Here is a 20,543-nt window from a genome sequence, read left to right as displayed (position 1 = left end):
CGGCCCTGTGATAACAATACAAACCACGGTGTATCGATTATAAACCCTGCTGTTAACAATCCAAACTACGGGCATCGATAAGACACCCCGGTGATAACAATACAAACCACGGGGCATCGATTATACGGCCCGGTGATAACAATAAAAACAACGGGGCGTCGATTATACGGCCCGGTGATAACAATAAAAACCACGGGGCATCGATTATACACCCCGGTGATAACAATACAAACCACGGGGTATCAATTATACACCCCGTCGATAAAAATAAAAAACAGGGGGCATCGATTATACGACCCGGTGATAACAAAACAAAACACCGGGCATCGATTATACACCACGGTCATAACAATAAAAACAACGGGGCATCGATTATACGGCCCGGTGATAACAATACAAACCACGGTGTATCGATTATACACCCCGGTGATAACAATAAAAAAACGGGGCATCAATTATACGGCCCGGTGATAACAATACAAACCACGGGGCATCGATTATACGGCCCGGTGATAACAAAACAAACCACGGGGCATCGATTATACGGTCCGGTGATAGCAATACAAACCACGGGACGTCGATTATATGGCTCGGTGATAACAATACAAACCACGGGGCATCGATTATACACCCCCGTGATAACAATATAAACTTTTTAAGGCACGCAGCTTGAGTATAAATTATTTGGATCTAATATATTTTTAAGTTAAAATAAATGTGATTGACACGCTGTGAACTTAATAACATGATTTATTTCATTTAGTGTTAATTTCGCGTTTTAGGTGAGGTAACTTGAAATCAAAGCATGCAATGGTAACAGAGGTCAAAAGGACGCAGTACCGGTCGCAAACAACTATTAAAGTATGGTTTATATATATATATATATATATATATATATATATATATATATATATATATATATATATATATATAGGTATCTTTAAACAATTAACTAAAAATAAACATCGTTGTTTAATGTTATCATGTGTGTAATATTGAAATGCCATACAAGAAACAATATAACGCAGGTTGAGATGCATTAATAATTAGTTTAAATCAGTATTTGCAATTCAGATTATATTAATACAAATTTAGTTCGGTGTAGCCATCAACAATTCAGTGCGTTTCGAGCTTTTGCACATGCGCATTAGGGACGGTGATCATCCCGGTGAATCTACATCATCTACATCTACATCGGTACGTTGACCAGTCAAACATGACAATTACTCAACGGATAGTGGCGCTTAATAAAAGGGTAAAGTGATCGATAGAAAGATAGATGTTATAAAAATAAAAGATGTGATACAAATTAAGTACAACATAATATTATGTATTCAGGGAATATAAGGTTAGAAGTGATAATACAGATTAAGTACACGATACTACATATTTAAATTAGGAATAATAAGGATAGATACATAGTAGAAGGAAGGATAAAGAGAGATAATTCCAGCTGGTCATACGACCATCTGGTAGTGAAACCCCTTGTTATAAATGCAGCGTCGCTAGCTCCCTCTTGAAGGATACCAAAGAGGGGGCCTCAGCTACTGTAGCTGGTAGTCTGTTCCACACTGGGATGGTTCTGGGGAAGAAGCTGAACTTAAAGACATCTGCTGATGTTGAGTAGTGGTTGTAGGTCAAACTATGCATGTTCCGACGTGTTCGCGCTGGTGCTTCTGATAGATAGACATCGCTTGGTATGTCGACCAGGTCATGAATTATCTTGTACAGAATCACTAGTTGGAGTTTTGTGCTTCTGTCCTCAAGAGACCCCCATTGAAGTAGATTCAACATATCGGTAACGCTGCTGGTATTGCGGTAACGGTTGGTGGTGATACGTACAGCTCTTCTTTGGACTATTTCAATTTTCTTTACTTGTTCTTTTGTGTGAAATAAAAGTATTCTATATCTCGACGAAGTGTATAGTTTAAGCGAACTAAATATAATATTATAATTAACTATTGTTCTCCAAGTATGTTCTTTATGGTAAGGATTTATTATTAATTTATTACGCGTATGAATTCTACGTGAAACGCGAAGGTTATGTATTAGTAAAAGTATTTCGCTTTTAACCTAATTGTTCATAGTTTGAAATCGAAAGTGACTTCTTTAATTGTAAAAGGAAAATAGAAATGTTTGGTGTAATTAAAGTCTATATTTATTGTGTTTGTTCTCGGCTTATAAATATTGCAATAGCCTTGTAAACTGTAATAAATTAATGCGATGGTGAGATAAAACGAAGCCCATATTTATAATTTCTGACATGAATATGCATTTCTTAAAATAACCGTCTCTCACTTCAAGGGGGTTCCCTTCACGGGTTTGACATATTTGTTTGAGTAGTATAAATGACTGATGTCATCGTTCAGAATGCATGGCGGATTGCAGTCTGAGTGAAGAAGATGTGTTTGTTTTATTAGCATGCGTTCCGAACAAAATTGTTCATGTCTGCGCGTCTTTATTTCAAATGTTGATCTAGTACGTTTATGATAACGTTAAAACTTCATCTTCTTTCTAAATGCAAAATTGATATTGACATATTTAAGTTAATATTAACATACTTAAAGGTATTAGTTATACTCAAAAGTGAGAGCTTTGCAAATTGGAAAAAATCACTGTTCTATGTTAAATGTTTTGCCCTGCAATGGAAGTTACATATTTTACTTATCAATAGCCAATGTACTTGTCAAATTCGGTATGAATTCCGGCAAAACGGTTGGCGAATGTGTAATAACAAGTTAAATATATATTACATAAAATATCATATTAAATCGGCAAGTTTACGGGTTGCTGAATGAAAATTCCTGGTAGCGAAGTTCACAGATTGAAGAATAAAAAATCAAGATAAAACAATTCATTACTTCCAGATAAATGACACTGCTTAAATAATATATTATTATGGAACAATTCGGTCGTATTTTAAGGTATGTTCGATTAATTAAATTTATTATAAACAATGCATTAATTCAGTAATCTTTATTTCCGATGTCCGATTTTATTATGCTTTGAATTCCAATCATATAACTAATTTATATAATTGCCTCAAGTAGAAAAGTCTCTGCATGGTCTTTCTACGTAGTTCGGTCGAGTTTATAATTTATAATGTTGATTTACTCTACACTTTCAAGTCCACAGGGTATTTTAACCAATTAATGATAAACACGGGTCCCGTATGGAAGGTCCCGTGTCTGTACAGAAACAACGCCGAACTCTACCGCTATTAGAAGTTAAGTGCCTCCAGACATACTGGTTCATGTACACGATTAATTTGGAATACATATAATCAAACAATTATAAATCTGAAAAAAAAACGCATGTCTCGCTTGTCAAGTTTATGTGTGACTTCATGCAAGCTAAATGTATTAAATGGATACTTACATATATATATATATTAACTGCTAATATGGATTATTGTCGTACATATAGGTATTTGAACATAAACTTGAACAAGTAATAAACCACATTTGCGGTTATGATAATCTAATCAATTTCTTTATGAAGCGGCATTGTCCAGATATACTAATAATGTATGTGGGTCTTTTAAAATTATCTTATGAACCACATGACAGGCTAATCCGTTAATGATGATACGTTTGAATCGGATGTAGTAACATAAAATAACATTGTGTAATCACGGTTATATGACTTCTGGTATACACAGTATTGAAAAAGGTGTATCACACATTGATCATCTATGATCGCTGTGGTTAGTTTATCGGCCAAAGACTGGTAACGTCGATATATATGTTAATTGTTCATTGATTGTGTATGTCACGTATTTTTGTATATGGAATAAGTGACCAACCGTTTTATCTCATCTCTGCTTGCGGTCGCGGTTATTTATGCTAGTGTAATTTAATCTGCCGATATTGCTTGGAAATTAAAGTTATCATTAGTAAAACTACTTGTGTTGTTTGCTTTTATTAGGTGTCGTGAGCATCGAAAATCTCCGGGCGATATTTTTACTGTGGAGATGTATGCTTTCAATTGTAATCGCCTAATATTAAGTTGGCATTTTTTAATTTCTTAAATGCGGTTGAACATTGATTATAGGCATATGAATTGTGATTATATAAATTTCAACCCGAACAGGTGCAGATGAACGTGTTAGTATAAAAAGTCAATGCATCGCGTTTTGTTCGTGAATACTTTGTAATATCGTTGAATTAACTACTGGACTAGCTTGCAATTATTCAAGTTAACAGTTTAAATGTTTGAATCCAAGTATTCGTGAGGCGTCTTCATGTGTCGTGTTTTAACTTTCTCTTGAGGCTCAACCACACTGAGCCTTAAAAAGGTGTCTTTCTGTTACGGTTATTGCGACATTAACATATAAATGTCGACGGTAAATGTTCAACATAAAATAAAATGGCACCGGCGAAAATAATGAGATCATTAAACAACTTCTTAAATAAATTCAAAAGCAGCAAAACTATATAAAGTTTTGATTTTATGATCTCAGTACATGTTAAAAGTTTACTTAAATTCATTCGGCATTTAACCGATAGCAAACTGATAATATTTATTCACGCATGTCATTGTTCAGATAACGTCCTTTTCGTTCAGCAAACTCAAATATTAAAGAGTGTTATATAGTTTCTCCTGTTGTTTCAAAATGAAGTATTGAACTTATTTTATAAATTGAAGCATGCACATATATACTTTAATGTATAACATATAAAGTGTTACAGATGATCTTTCGAAATGTTCTTTTTTTCTATTGCGTAAAAAATATTCTTATTATTTTGCAGGAAGACATCTAAAAACTCTTGATTAAACTAGCTACGTGGCGGTCCACATGCCATATCAACACAAGTCGCGTGCGTTACTGCAGTTTTCAAACATTCCGCGCCGAAGAACAACCTTACTGATCGGTCAAGGGCACGGTATTATATTATCTGCCATTGTATTGCGTAATCATAATAATACTTTTGTTCAATATATAATGACTTAAACTTTATTGTATACATTAACGCAGATAAGTAAGAGGAAAATACATTAACGACAACTCCATTAATTACTGTAATATGTTGGTCCATTGCATGAGGTAAGCGCATAAAAGTAGCAATAAATGTTCCCACTTCATCAAGTGTCTTATTTTACTACTAGTTTAGTTCGTAGCATCGAACACACCATGCAGTGTATGTTACAATATCAGTAAAATAAAATTCTATATTTACTTATATTTTACTTCCTTTTATTTGAAAGATTGGGATATATAAGAGGCCGTTGAACGAATTTTTCTTTTGGATAACTATTCATTTTGCTCGCCCAGGTATATTAGAGACGTAATGTTTTTTATTTAACTTGAGTCATTCAACCGGCATATTACCTGACTTGGCTAATAAATCAATTGTGATGTATAAGGTAAGGCAGGTTTCATATAAGACGTGTCTTTTACACGGGCAGAAGCCATCTTATTTGCATTTTATTGAAAAGCAGTATTGTTAACGTTACATAACATAACTTAAACTTATGTACTGCAACGTGTCAGCTATGATCAGTTTATATGTACATGCACGCGTATTCGTGATCGTGTTAAAAATATTGATTTGTATTTCATGACAATTACCCGAACTATATCACATATTCTTGTCCATATCAGCTTAAAACAAGGCCTACGCTGCAGGAATGAAATAACGTAATGCTCAATTTTGTTTATTACACGGGTGTTATTACACTAGTTATATAACTGTAAAATGACGTCATTTTTGTGACGAAATGACATAATTATTCCAGCGAATTTCTTCAGTTAAACTCTTTAACAATGGGAAAAAACGGTGAAAATAGTATACAATCAAGAGAATAATTGTTGGTCATGTTATAAATAGAATCTTAGATTTGTGGTATTTTTGTATTGAATTTATTAAACTCGTCATCTAAATAAAGATAAAAACTCGGCAAGGCTCGTTTTTTATCTTTATTGAGATATATAGGATCTTGCATGAGTGGTCGTTTTGTATTGAATTTATTAAACGAGTCATCTAAATAAAGATAAAACGAGGCTTGCCGAGTTTTTATCTTTATATAGATGACGAGTTTAATAAATTCAATACAAAATGACCACGAATCTAAAATTCTATTTATAACATGACCAACACATTTTCTCTTTATTTTATGCCCTTTTCACCTTTTTATTACAGTGTTAAAGAGTTTAACTAAAGAAATTTGCTGGAATAATGACATCATTTCGTCACAAAAATGACGTCATTTCACATTTATATAACTAGTGTAATAACACCCATGTATTAAACAAAATTGAGCATTACGTAATTTCACTCCTGGAGCCTAGGTCATGTTATAAGATGAGTTTAATAAATTCAATACAAAACGACCACTCATGCAAGATCCTATATTTATCAAATATCTCACTTCAGCACTGTATGGATGGCTGAAAGTGGCACAAGACCTGATGAACCGGAAAGATTCCCAAGACAGGGCAATATGTCCAGCAAACAAGACTTGGTAAGATGATAAGTCGAGTGCAGTTTGTGTCCAGTACACAATGACAATTAACGCATAGTTTTCCCGTTTATATGTCTGCGTTTCCCTTACCCCTATTATATTTCTTAATGACATTTCAATGTAGATGTTTAATGTTTGCATAACTAAAGGCAGATATACGTTAACATCTTTAGAAAAAAGAACAACGGTAAATTTATACTGTATATCAATAATTGGTCCCAAATTAAATACTTTACTTCTGTACAAAATGTGAAACATTGAAAATTAATACATCCGTTCTTATGAATCTTCTTATAACCACTTTTCAGTGCCTGCACGTGCCAAAGTACGACACTACTTTTTGGCAAACGTTTTTCACAGTTTTCTTTCAAATTATTAAAAAAACTATTTAAACATCAAGATATTGTATTTACAGACATAACAATTAAAGTTTATATAATTTCGTTAAATTATGCAGCTTTAACCATAGCAATTTAGTTTATTATCAATAGTTATAACATTATTCGTTCCGCATTTGCAATTTCAGATAATAGAGATTTAAACATTATATGTTTAGTATGTTTATGAATGGATGTCATAAATATATATGAACTCGCCGTTGATTACTGTCTATATTTTCAGTGTCTTTATTTCAATCCACTTAATTCAATTTATTAATTAATTCATGGTTGGCAATACTTGTACCGACTATTGGATTATTCACTGAGAACATACACACGAAATTGTAATATATTTTCACAAGATAATACTTAAGAAATAATATTTTTCTATCATGGTTTGTTGTCGAATAACCCACAGTAAGGAGTCTTGATGTGTAGGAATTAAATCACGAGTGCGAAGCACGAGTGATTTGATAACACGCATCTATACAACTTACTGTGGGTTATTCGACAACAAACCATTATAGAAAAATATTATTTCGATTCTAACACGATTCTGATTGATTTGGTTCAAGCTTTAGGACGTGAACTATATTTTTCAATACTCCGCCTTTCTTAGTACAAAGTTCACTATTTAGTGACGTCATTGATGTGTACAAACATATGACGTCGTTTTCATTCATAAATATTTTGCAAATGACGTCACTTACATTGAAAACAACAATCGTAGAAACTTAATGACGGCACGTTTATTGATGCTACTGAAAAGCTGACATGCTATAAATGTTTTCTGAATTACGCTTCCTAACCAATAACATTCTTTGTAGGTGTGGTTATGCCACTTATCACCAAATATACAATTTGTTATTTCATTACATTTATACATGCTACATTTATTACATTTCTTTCAGAGCGGGTTTTAGCACGTGCATTTTACTGCAATATTTTCTTTATTTATTCGGAACTATTTTCGAAACATTAAGCTCCGCGCATAATTTTAGTATTGCTGATTTATTTGACTACTAACGATAACACGTTATTTATGACATGTGGCGTGTTTCTAATTGAAACGTTTTTTTAGATTCAGTGGGAAAATGCCTCCGTTGAGACATGCACTATACTGAGCTGGCTCGGTTACGGACAGGAGATCATAAAGGCTCGGAGAGACGCATATCGGGAGTATGGCAAGCTGTTAACTGCACGGAAATGTGGATTTGCAATGTATATTATTACGGGTAGCAAAGGTGAGGGGCTGAGCAACTTCTTGGAAAGTGATGTGGATATAATGTATGTAAATAATAGAGTTTTCTGTTTAGAAGATGATGTAAAGTCAAGTGCATTTCCTGGGGAGATAACCGTGTTGAGATCACTCAGCCGCAGGAGTTACCATGGTCACTGTAGATTGCTACTGGAGAGACGCGGTACAACAATTATCAGGCAAGTAGATGATGCGTTTTGTGATGACGGATATGGTCGCGAACTTTTGAGCAGTGACTTGTTTGTTAATAACTGGTCGAAAGTAAAAAATTGGGAGGGCATCGTGCAGCATGAGCGTGCGGGACCGTCAATTCCTACTACAGAGCTGGGAAACTTGCACCGTGACAAAGTACATGCATTACATTACTACTGCCCCAACATTCTGTCAACATGGGCCGCAAGACCTCGCCACTGGCCGCCAACGGAAGTCGTTAAGTACGTCGTATCACTTGGAGCATTTCTTACGCCTGTTGGATTAAAAGGAAGTGAATATCAACATGTTGAATGGAGAGTGTGTTTTAACGCCGGTGAGATCGAACTAATTAGCAATCTTAATGACACTCAAACTAAATTGTATGTTTTATTGAAAATGATAAAGAACGATGTATTACATCCACGTAAGAAAGAAGTTTCTTCGTACACATTGAAAAACATCGTTTTATGGATGGCGGAAAATAATCCTCAAGCCTCGTTTCATAAAAAAAGTATTTTGCAGTGGTTGCATGAAGCATTGGATGCGCTTAGAGTTGCATTGATCACCTTAGAGCTACCATACTATATGATTCCAGAAAGGAATTTGATGGCAACCTCTGGACTGGATGAGGAACAGCAACGCACATGGATATCAACGATTACAGATATGCTCAATGAAGGTCCTAGGGTGATACTCAGACTTCCAAAGATACGACAATGCATCGTAGCTCACCCTGAACCATTCCGATGGTACAACGGGAGGAGAATTGAGGTGGAAATGCTAACGCTCATGGGACAGAACAGAAATGAAATCTGTACGGATGAGAACGGGGAGGTTGACGATACCGATGCGATTGTGCAGGCATTAAATAGACTAATACACGAGGTTATAATGGATGTTTGCGACAGGATGATAATGGAAGGGAGTCGAGTTATCAACACACAGGCTATTTTTGATAGAATTCTGATGTAAAACGTTAACGATGATCAATAGATCACTAACAAGGCGCGGACAACACGTAATTATAACTTTTGAGTACATATTATCTTTAACGAATCACCGATCATTGTTGCCAAGAACGTGAAATTTATACAACTTATCGTTATAGTGATTTGTTCAGTAATTGATGTTTGACTTGCAGACGTTCGTTTCACTTTCTAAAAATGTGCACAATTTTACAAAAGATGTGTTTACAGTAGGCTGTAAAATTTACCGAAACAATAAATGTCGATACAATTAATTAAAAAATGTCAATCGCATAGATGACAGTAGTTTGCAAAATAAAGTTATGTAAAGTAATTTTACTATATTGTATATATCTTAATAACATATGTATGTATCGCGCTTGGAAACCAGCGGTATAATTTCAAGTTATGCATATATTTCTTTTTAGAACAAACGTGACTTGTGTTAATTGGCGTATGCACGCTAGGAAATAAAGTGTGTTTGTGTCATTTGTATCTCATCTTCTTATCTAAATGTTCACTTGGTTTATGGTTGGTATTGTTAACGCATTTGCACTGAATGCATATAGGTGTTACTGACAGTTACTGAAAGTCCACTGGTATTGTTGTAATTGCTGTAAATGTATCGATACTATTCTTGTTTTCCTTGTTGACTTGAAAAATTGTTGTGATTTGTAATATTGATCAAAAAGTATTGAACACATTGTTGCACTTATCGATAAAAATGGTGCATATGATATCTGTGTTCATTCAATTTTTTTTAAATTTCTTCAATAACGCTATTGTTGCATTCACAAATAAGAAATGAAGTGCAGTTGTTTTATGCGAATTGATTAAACTACTTCTCATGCGAATGTATAATTGCTCGTGTTTTTTTACTGGACAAGTGAATGTAAACTTTTGAGTTTTTGAACGGCCGTGGACCATCCATCAACAGCTCCACGGTGCTGAAGTACACTGTCCTTGGCTTGGTTATAGGTCCACGGGCGTAGATGTTAGTAGTTTTTGTATTGTTCAGTATCGGTTGGATCGTTAGGGGCACTGTGGGAGAAAAAAGACATGTTCTACCATGGTATTTGAAATGGCATTTCATAAACACTGATATGTTCTGGTCACACTTATATGATTGTTAAGCATAAACACATTTTTGAATTACAGTTCATTAGAGGTATCCAGTTAACATCACTCTTACGCCATTGGCTACACGTATGTTATGGCCATTAAAATGTTGAATTTATACTAAATACACATTTTGTGTTGTAATCATATGAATGGAATGGAATTTTCTGCATTGAATGTATGAGCGATGGAGGACATATCATGTAAAAATGCATGATGCCTGATTACATTCCGAGGGTGTAACTTTGTATGTTTATTAGCAATACAATTAAATTCAGTTGCAAAACCACGATATATTCTTGTTTTTGTATGCTTCCTGTAAGAATGTAGGCGCCATTTCGCTTTTCGGATGCCTTATTGAATATCTATACTACTACAGTGTTTCTTATAAACGTAAAGCCTTTAAGTCGCTTTATTACATAGTAAATATTACATCTGTCACGAGATAAGTATTATCATTTGAGCAACTTTTCTTTACTAAATATTATATACCTATTGATAAAACATGAAAGTTTAAGAATATAAATACGTCATATTTAACAATTTCTACGAATCGGATAATCAGAGTTGCCAATTTCATCTCAAATGTTAGAATGTAAATAAAAAGTGTTTTCCAAATATGTAATATGTGGCGCTTGGGTGCAAATAGAAAGTCGTGATTTCGGGTCATCGACACTGTACAATGGTAAAATCAATACACGCACTTTTCATGGCCAGAACAAGTTTACTAACTCTTTCAGTTCGGGAACCGAATTTTAAAGGCCTGTGCAAACAGTTTGGATCCAGATGAGACGCCACAAAACGTGGCGGCTTATCAGGATCCAAACTGTTTGCTATTCTGATAGTATTCTTTGAAAAAATAGAAGAAAATGCTCATTTTAGAAATTTAGCAGACAACATTTTAGCAGACGACAAATTTCCCAGCATGCAAAGGGCTAAGCTTCTCGACTAATAAAAGAGCTTAGCAATAAGCTGAAGAAACTGTGTGCAATTCAAGGTAGACAAATCTGTTTTGTTCTTGGTTAATGTAACAGAGTTACATTTTTTAAGATCCCTTTTCTGGTTACAATCTTGCGGAAATGGAAATACGTTATCTACGCTGTTGAACTAGATGTTGAATTCATTGTTTTGTACTATTTCAAAAAAATGCAAATTATTGTTTATTAATTTGATAAAACTGGTCATAATGCATGTGCGTAAAGTGCCGTCACAGGCTAATCAGGGACGACACTTTCCGCCTACATTGGATTTTTTGCTAAGAAGAGACTTCATTTTAACGAAAAATGTGATACAAGCGGAAAGTGTAGTCCCTGATTAGCCTGTGTCGACTGCACAGGCTAATACGGGACTACACTTTAAGCACAAGCATTATGCCCAGTTTTCTCATAATGCGACTCATTTAAGTACAGCGCTTGATTATTTGATGTTAATATTCGCGATAAAGGTTAATCAAGTGCATGAGAAACGTTTTCTGATGCACATATTTAATCCTTATTGGTATTCTTAAAATTGGGCGCATATCAGAGCGGTAATGATGTGAGCTGCGCTCTGCGAAAACTGGGCATAATTCATGTGTTGAAAGCGTCGTTCCAGCTTAGAGTTTGCAAACCACACAGGCTTATCAGCCACTTTCCGCCTAAACTGGATTCTTAATATGAAGATACTTTTTTACAGCGAAAAATACCATTAACGCGATATGTATCGTATCTGATTAGCATGTGTGCGGACTGCACATGATAATATTGAAGGACGCCTCACACACATACATTAATCCCCGTTTTCCCAGAACGCGTCTCGATATATATCTAGCTGTTTTGGAAGGTAGCCGCCAGTTTCAAACCGCGCCTACATTCGTTATCCCGCTCCAAAGATAAACCTCATAGCCCCCGTACATAAAGACGATTATATTTTGCGTTGTGTATAGTATCATAATGCAGTTAGCGGTCACTACGTATTTTGCACTGGACCACCTACCCCGAGTGTAATATCATACGTTTGTTTAACGAATTGTATTACGTTTAGCAGTCATCGTGTAAGATGCACTGACATACATACCGTGACTGCTTTATTTTACGTGTGTTTCATGCAAACAAATGCAAATACAAGTCATTCCGCATTATGACTATTAACACCATCTGTGACTATGTGAATATGTATGATAAAGTATAGTTCGCCAATATTAACGTGGCACTGACCTTTATGTTTTGACACTATTTAGGTACCGATATTGAAGTGAGTTTAATCTGTTGAAGAGTACCTGAGTGAGTTCACTGTAACGGTCTCACTACACGAATGCAAAAACGCGCAAGAATACAACCACATGAAATATTGACCACGATCAATGAGTACAATGTTGAATAGATGGATTGTTGTAATTGTTTGATTGTATTTTTGGTGGACCTTTTTGTGTTACTTTTCATTTTCATAGAATACAGCGTCAAAAATGCTAAACCCGAATCGGCTAACATCTCTAATGATATTGATCACGTAAAGAATTATATTATGACCCGTTAGCGGGGGTTGCATTATCAGGAAACAGCACATCGGTTTTCCGCTTGCGGGTCATTTGATATACCGAGTTATTGATCTGTAGCCTGCAGACTAAGAAAAATAGTTCCTTCAAGACATATCGAATATCACTACTCATCCACATATTTCCTAGTGCAAACGACTTCTTAAAGGGACATGTTCAAAGATTGACGCATCGAAAACAAAATCGAATTTTAGTTGCGAATTCCTAAAAACAACAACAAGTATTTATATTGCGGATGATACTTGAAAATGCTGTCGTCAAAATACTGTTATATATTTATCAGTTGATTTTTATTAAACAACCATGAAGCATTGTTTACGTGAACAGATTGAACAGTTTGAAATGTTCTATGTTTTTTATGAAGATAACTGACAACACGACACAAAATATCATACAAGCAATTAAAAAAAGAAGAATGCTTTTCCACAAGCATTCGATTGCAAAAGGATTCAGATTGATATCCAGATAGATTTATCTCTTTTTGTATTTCGTCCGTATGGTTTATAATGGCTTGTAAAGACATTAAATGGAGTGCCTTTTTATGTTCTCAAACAAACGTGATTTTAAATTTTTACATTACATGGCAGATATGCGCGGGGAAAAGAAACCTCTTAGGTCAAGACGCACATCTTAGATAATACGGATACATCAATAAATATTTATTGTCTGCGTTTTTAAGATATGAAGATTCAATAAACCTATGTTTAAGCGACGCGGTCACATAATTGTCTGCTGAATGTTATGCATGTTTGTTTTGCAACGTCTTTTCCATAGTATCCCTTGTGAGCTAGGTAGCCTTTAGGAGATCTTCTTTCCGCTTTTATGGTATTTTTAGTTTCAAGGAAGTCCCTCCTTGCCAAAAATCAAGTTTAATCGGAAAGTGTCGTCCCTTGTTAGCCTGTGCGAACTGCACATGCTAATCTAGGACGACACTTAACGCACATGCATTAAGCCCAGTTTTCTAACAACGCGACTCACAAAATCAAGACAACTATCTCCTGATAGAGTTTCTGGATTCAAAAAATGATTCCTCCTTTTGTATAATTTCTATTATAAAGTTATAAAAAGAAAAAACATGTATGTGATATTTATCGAGATTTAAATTAAATAATGAACATATGGCATTCAAATAGTGTTACCCATGTCCAATACAATTTTAACCCATACGATCGCATCCTGCTTCGACGTCTATCCCATTGAGTGTTCTATTGGCATCAAGAGCTCTCTGATATAATAGAACGTTACCATGTAAACAGTTTTCATTTAGCGTTGTCCACTGTGACAGTTAACCATCTAAACGTAACGATGCATACAATTTAAAATCAATTTGAAATTTCTGCTCGCAACTTATATGAAGATAGTTTGAATATGGGGACCAAACATTAACCAATCTGCTATCACGTCTCTGTGCTTTTGCAAAACAATTCAACACATCTAAAATATCATATACTTCTTGATAATATAATTATGTAAATATTGAATAGTTCCTACTATTTTTCAATTTATTTATAATGTTTAAAACTATTACATTTTTATAGAGTATAGAACAATAATACTTTTCTTGGTATTGCAAATGCACATTTAATTTCTAGTTTTGCAAAGGAAGTAAACACATCCGCCGACCCTTGTCTACTAGATACTTCGAGTGCTGTGTCGGTGTAGACCACCGAACTTGTATATCAAGACAAACCGGGCAAGTCCTATATCCTTGTTCAATAAAAATCTAGCCGCCTGCGAAAGACATGAGGCCGTACAGCACTAACGTTTGTTAACTATTTTAAGGCCTACGTTGTTTTAATTCGGTTTTCATTAACAGCAATAAAATGTTGATTTTTCAAATAACAAAATGACCAAATGGAACATTTCAAACTTTGGATGAATATTAAAAAATAGTATAATTTTGATATGAATGCTTCACACAAAACTGTACATTTTGGGGAACACATAAATGCAGGTAGGTTTTGATCATACACAATCGAGGACACGTTCTAGCGTCAATAGAAATAGTGGGACTTGACAAGGCAAAACATGCATACTCCTGTAATAGCCTAAGTGCGAATGTCCGTTACTGGCTGTAAATGTAGGAAATGATTTATACATTGATCACACTGATGTTCAGTTAAACCACTGCTTGTCTGTCCGTGCCTGATAGTCAACAAAGATGAGCAAGGCTGTGGTTTTCCTCTTCGTCATAGGTCTTATGACCTCCGTAGTGACAGGTAAGACTTGTGTTGCAATTCATTTACTTTATTAGTGCTAAAACCGCTACTGCTTCTTCTACTGCTTTTGTTGCTACTACTGCTGTTACTGATTATCCTCTTGCTTCTATTAGTGCTACTTTTAAGACTCAATTTTCTTTTTTTGTTATATAAGTTTATATAAGTCGAATATTGATAGAACGATTGTGGGGGCGACATTTGTTAAAATCCACTTTGACAACAGCTTGGCATCATTTAAGCAACGTCATGCGAAAATGGGGTTTATGTCATATATGACCAGTGTGCGTTGTTTGGTTAGGAGCCAACATGTCCGGTATTACGAGCAAGGCTCCGTGGTCTCATGAACGGACCGCGCCAAGCGTAGCTCCTGGCCAGCCTGTCTATTCGCACACTATGAGTCGCGTTCTGAGAAAACTGGGCATAATGCATGTGCGTAAAGTGTCGTCCCAGATTATCCTGTGCAGTCCGCACAGGCTATGTGTAGTCCGCTCAGGCTAATAAGGGACGACACTTTCCGCCTAAATTGGAATTATGCTAAGAAGTGACTTCATTTAAAGAAAACTTGTCATAAAAGCGGAAACTGTCGTCCCTGATTAGCCGGTGCGGATTGCACAGGCTTATCTGGCACGACACTTTACGCACATGCATTATGCCCAGTTTTCTCAGAACACGATTCGTATTGTCAGGAGCTACGCTTGCGGCATATGTCATACGCGAGTCATATGGTAATAGTTCTACGCTTGCAAGAAATTAAACGAGTATCAATACAACAAAATGTTCATGCAGGTAATTTAAGCTCGTGTACATAAGTGTAAACAACTCTATGAAATAATTACAATGTTAACAGTTTAAAATCGACAAATGTTCATCTATAAGGTCACACTGCCTCTTTTCATCATCACCAGCAATCCCCCTCCCCCACCCCGGCATTTTAAATACTGGCTAAAACCCGGCGTTGTTGATGTATTTTTAGCCTGGTGGTCGACGGACTCACCTCTTCGGTTTCCAAACGACTGTAACAGCGAAGCCTTGCGGACCTTTGCGACCAACTGCGGGCTCTCGGAGCACTCCATGGTACGCAGTTTATATCTACGATGGACACATTTGTTTTGTTGTTGTTGAACGACCGATTTAACAACTTTTTTTATTATTGTTGCTTATCGATTTGTACGGGCAAGTAGGAAATCTGAAGTATAGATATTAAACGCTTTACGGTTTGGTTGAGTATACGCTTAAAATATAGACAAATGAGCAATATTAAATATTACATATGGGTTGTGCTCTGTAAAAAGGGGGTTTAATGCATGTGCGTAAAGTTTCTTCCCAGATTAGCTTGTGCAGTCCCAGAGGCTTATCAGTGACGATACTTTCCGCTTTTATGATATTTTTATTATAAAGAAAGACTCTTCTTAGAGAAAATTCACTTTCGGCGGAAAGTGTCGTCCCTGATTAGCCTGTGTGGACTGCACAGGCTAATCTGGGATGACACTTTTTGCACATGCATTAAACCCTTTTTTTACAAAGCACTGCAATTATGTTTATTTGTACAATTAGGGGAACCACTACATCCTGAGGGATCCAAAGAGCAATGACATCAACAACGTCGTCATAGTGATACCAGATGACTTGCGAGATTTCGGCACGTGAGAGAAGATCGTTCGAGATCTCAATGAGAGATGCAATACGGATTACTTCGACTACTAACGCTATGTTAACATCAACCATGGCTTTTCATGTTTCTTCGTAGTTATACTCTTCGATCAGCTTTTTATTAAGAACTGTATTTCTGTGGTATAAATTATTACATTCGTACAATTGTTTATCAAATACGATACAATACTTTAATGTGTTCTAAAGACAAACTATTTTAACAAACAATCTGGTCTTAATGCATGTTGTGAAAGTGTCACCCTTGTTCTGTGTGTGTAATTACTGGCTAATCATGGACGACTCTTTCCGCATTTAGGGAATTGTTCGTGTTCAAGAAGTATTTTATAAACAAAAGTCCAATAATGGCGCAAAGTGGTGTCCCTGATTAGCCTGTTTCGATTGCTCAGATTATTTATTACGACGCTTGACGCACATGCGTTAAGCCCAGTTTTTCAAGAACTCTGTTAATTTAAACAAAACGAATCGATTGGTTTCAGACTGAGACCAGGAGCTGTATATTTTTATTTGCCGTAAATATCTGTAAATTCCTAAACTGTGTTTTATGTATTTAATGCCGCTTCTGCTAATAAATATTATCGTCTCGAACTTTTTGTATTTGTTAAATGAACATACTCTGTCCGTGGAAAGTGTTGCAAAATACACTCACCTTTGATAAAAAGGCTTTTTATACTTTGTATACAATGTACTGGGGTCTACATTCGCATATAATAGCAGAAAGAAAATTACACAGTGTTTTGATAATACTTATTTTAAATATGTGGATCATGGGTTTGTCATAAAACCAAGGCTTATTTATTTGTGATTTCAAGATTTATTAGATAACATGTAAATAAAGGCCTCCGGCCCAAAATACAGCATTCATTTACAATAACATTATACAATGATAAATGCCACCTTGTATACATTGTGATTTTACACCTGTGTTTCAACAATATACACAATATTATACAACACAAAATATAACAAAAACAAAAAGTTTGTAATCAAGGTAAATTTATATTCCCAATGACATTCATTAATTTTGTAACATAGAAAGTTAATTGTTTTATAACAGTGATATCAGTGCTGCTCATTAGAATATTAAATGACGTTTCGTTTCTTTTGCCGTTATACCAATTATACAAATAACTTGTTCTTATATCTGTGTACTGGGGGCACTCAAAGAACGCATGGAATTCGATCTCCAATACATGTACGTCAAATCTTGTTAAACAAAATAAGCATGTTCGGTTTTCGCGCTGTACGTTAAAATGCCTCCCAAGCTCAATGTTCAATTTATGATTGGAACACCTAAAACGAGCATATGCGCGACGTGACTTAAAGGGTACATCGATAGTTAAATATTTCTCCGGAATTAAAAGTGATTTAAAAAGTTTGTAAGTGTCGCAGCGCGGAGATGCATTTATCTCATTGTGCCAGTCTTGGGTTTTACAGTCTTGTAAACGCTGTTTAAAATATTGTAAAAATATAGTCATATCGCCTACGTCCTAGGCAACCCAAACAAAACCAAAACCATATTTAAATAAGAGTTCCTTCACATATGTTGCCCAATTTTTCCTTCCAATATCGTCTAATGACTTCAGCATTTTGTAACTATTAACTGGATATCTATGATTAGGCATATGAAGTAAATGACACCAGTATTTTATGCATTTTAGATAATACACACAACAAAGTGGTAATCTACCACACTCCCCTAAGACCATGCTGTTATTAACCGTCGAACCGACGCTTAAGAAATATTTTCAAAATTCTATTTGTGATCTTTCAATATTATCACAGTATTCATAACCCCATATTTCAGCCCCGAATGTGAGTATGGGTACAACCATAGTGTCATGAAGTTTAAAAATGTCACTATGGGTAAAATAACCAAATGGAACTTGAAACTGTTTGATATAGAAGAATGCATTGCGTGCTTGTGCCACCAACTTGGATTTAGCAGCTGTCCACGATAGCTTTGGAGTACATAACAGACCCATATATTTATAAACTGAAACGACTTTAACCTTTTGACCATTTAGAAACCACATTTCATAATTGCGTAAAGGACCACCATTGCGGAAGTCTATAATTTCGGTTTTATTCATGTTAATCTGCATAACAGTATCTTCGCAAAATTTTGCAACAGCGTTTAAATGTAACTGAAGGTTATATGCTGTGTCCGCGCAATTAGCTACGTCATCAGCGTACATCAAACAATAAATATCTGGTATGTCATTGGTTATAAATATTCCATGACTACAATGTTCCCTTAGATAGCTTACTAAATTATTTATATATATTGAAAATATTATCGGTGAGCTTAAATCACCCTGCCTGGTACCGATGTTACAGCGGAACTGTTGCGTAATGATACTTCCGGATACTTTTACATGTGCGCGTAAATTTGCGTACATCGATTGCAAGACAATTATGATCTTGCCGTTCATACCTTTGGCATATAAACTGGTAAACAGTTTGAAATGAACCAATGAATCAAATGCCTTTTTGAAGTCCACATATAGTACGTAGAAACGACCACCAGGTTTAGACGTAATTTTTTTAATCATGCTCTGGAGACAAAAAAGGTAATCTACAACCGAGTACCCAGATCTAAACCCGGATTGTGACTCTTCTATGATGGTGTTTTTCTCTGCCCACTCATTTATGCGGTCAGTAATTATACTTGAGAAAATTTTATACATGACATTAATCAGTGAAATTCCTCTGTAATTAGCCGGTTCTTCCTTTCTGCCCGATTTAAATATTGGGACTATAATACTTTCGCACCACGATTCCGGAAATATACCTGTATCTAAAATTTGATTAAAAAGACTATTCAAGATCGGAATTATAATATGTTGTGTGTTTTTATAAAATTCCGCTCCAATCCCATCTTTACCGTGTGATTTACCAGTTTTCAGCTTAGATATACTGATCCTTATTTCTTCATCTCTAATTGGTCTATTAAAAGGGCTATTAACATCATAATCGTCACTGTTATCAAATCGGGTATTATGAATTGGAATCTGATCATTACTGTAAAGTAAAGATTGAAAGTAATCTCGCCATTTTCCAGGGAGATAGAATTGCTTTCCGTTTCATGCTTTGTATGCCCTCTAGCTTATAGTATTCTAACAGATACATAAGGATATGTACGTACTAGATTAAGCGGGTATTTAAATGGGTAAACCTGAAATCAAAGACAAGGGATATTTTAAAATTGGACCATGCTCTGTGAAAAGGAAATTTAATGCAGGTGCGTATATTGTTCAGGAACAACGTTTTCTCTCTAAACTAGATGTTCGCTAAGAAGAGACTTTCTTGAAAGGAAAAATATCATAAAAGCGGAAAGTGTTGTCCCTGATTAGCCTGTGCGAACTGCACAGGCTAATCTGGGACGACACTTTATGCACATGTATTAAACCCCCTTTTCTTAAAGAGCAGCTCAACTTTATAATTGCAAATTGACTTTTGCATGCGTGTTAATATTTATTTGCAATAAGCTCTTATGGATTAGCAAATATCTCCTGTTTGTTGAAATAATACACGTTTCACGTCATAATAAGTATTTAACATCCATGACTTAAACGGACCATTTAACAGATTTTGGCATGTTCTGAAGTTTGCGAACTAATGCTTTAAATTCATGTAAACATCGGAACAAAAGAGTTTCAGGTAAAAACAAAGATTAACTTGTTTATGCCTAGCGTCCTGAAAAAATGACTTTGCAAACAGCGTAGACCCAGATGAGACGCC

General features: G+C 35.2%; 3 protein-coding genes across 14 annotated transcripts in view; 2 read left to right on the top strand and 1 right to left on the bottom strand.

Annotated features, from left to right (window-relative positions):
* LOC127867094 (uncharacterized) overlaps positions 1-10,584 on the top strand; it is a 514,868-nt gene extending 504,284 nt beyond the window's left edge. Inside the window, exon 5 of the transcript XR_008043262.1 lies at positions 9,830-10,584. The gene's annotated coding sequence lies outside the window, so the exon portion shown is untranslated. The remainder of the gene's footprint in view (positions 1-9,829) is intronic.
* LOC127867104 (dihydrofolate reductase-like) overlaps positions 1-20,543 on the bottom strand; it is a 632,040-nt gene that overhangs the window by 313,165 nt on the left and 298,332 nt on the right. The window lies entirely within an intron of this gene.
* The window catches only part of LOC127867113 (uncharacterized), a 707,753-nt gene that overhangs the window by 482,571 nt on the left and 204,639 nt on the right, over positions 1-20,543 (top strand). For 4 of the 9 annotated variants that reach the window (XM_052408141.1, XM_052408142.1, XM_052408148.1 and 1 more), the window contains exon 3: positions 16,686-16,793. In XM_052408141.1, the coding sequence (XP_052264101.1) occupies positions 16,686-16,778 (93 nt within the window). In that variant the 3' untranslated portion in view covers positions 16,779-16,793. Of the gene's footprint in view, positions 1-15,052; positions 15,132-16,104; positions 16,206-16,685; positions 17,010-20,543 lie in introns of those variants that run through there. The other 5 variants (XM_052408150.1, XM_052408139.1, XM_052408145.1 and 2 more) reach the window with 4 other exon arrangements.

Source organism: Dreissena polymorpha, chromosome 2, assembly GCF_020536995.1.
Source record: "Dreissena polymorpha isolate Duluth1 chromosome 2, UMN_Dpol_1.0, whole genome shotgun sequence".
NCBI lineage: Eukaryota > Metazoa > Mollusca > Bivalvia > Myida > Dreissenidae > Dreissena > Dreissena polymorpha.
Note: the sequence above shows the minus strand (reverse complement) of the source record. Positions and strands in the feature narration are given on the sequence as shown.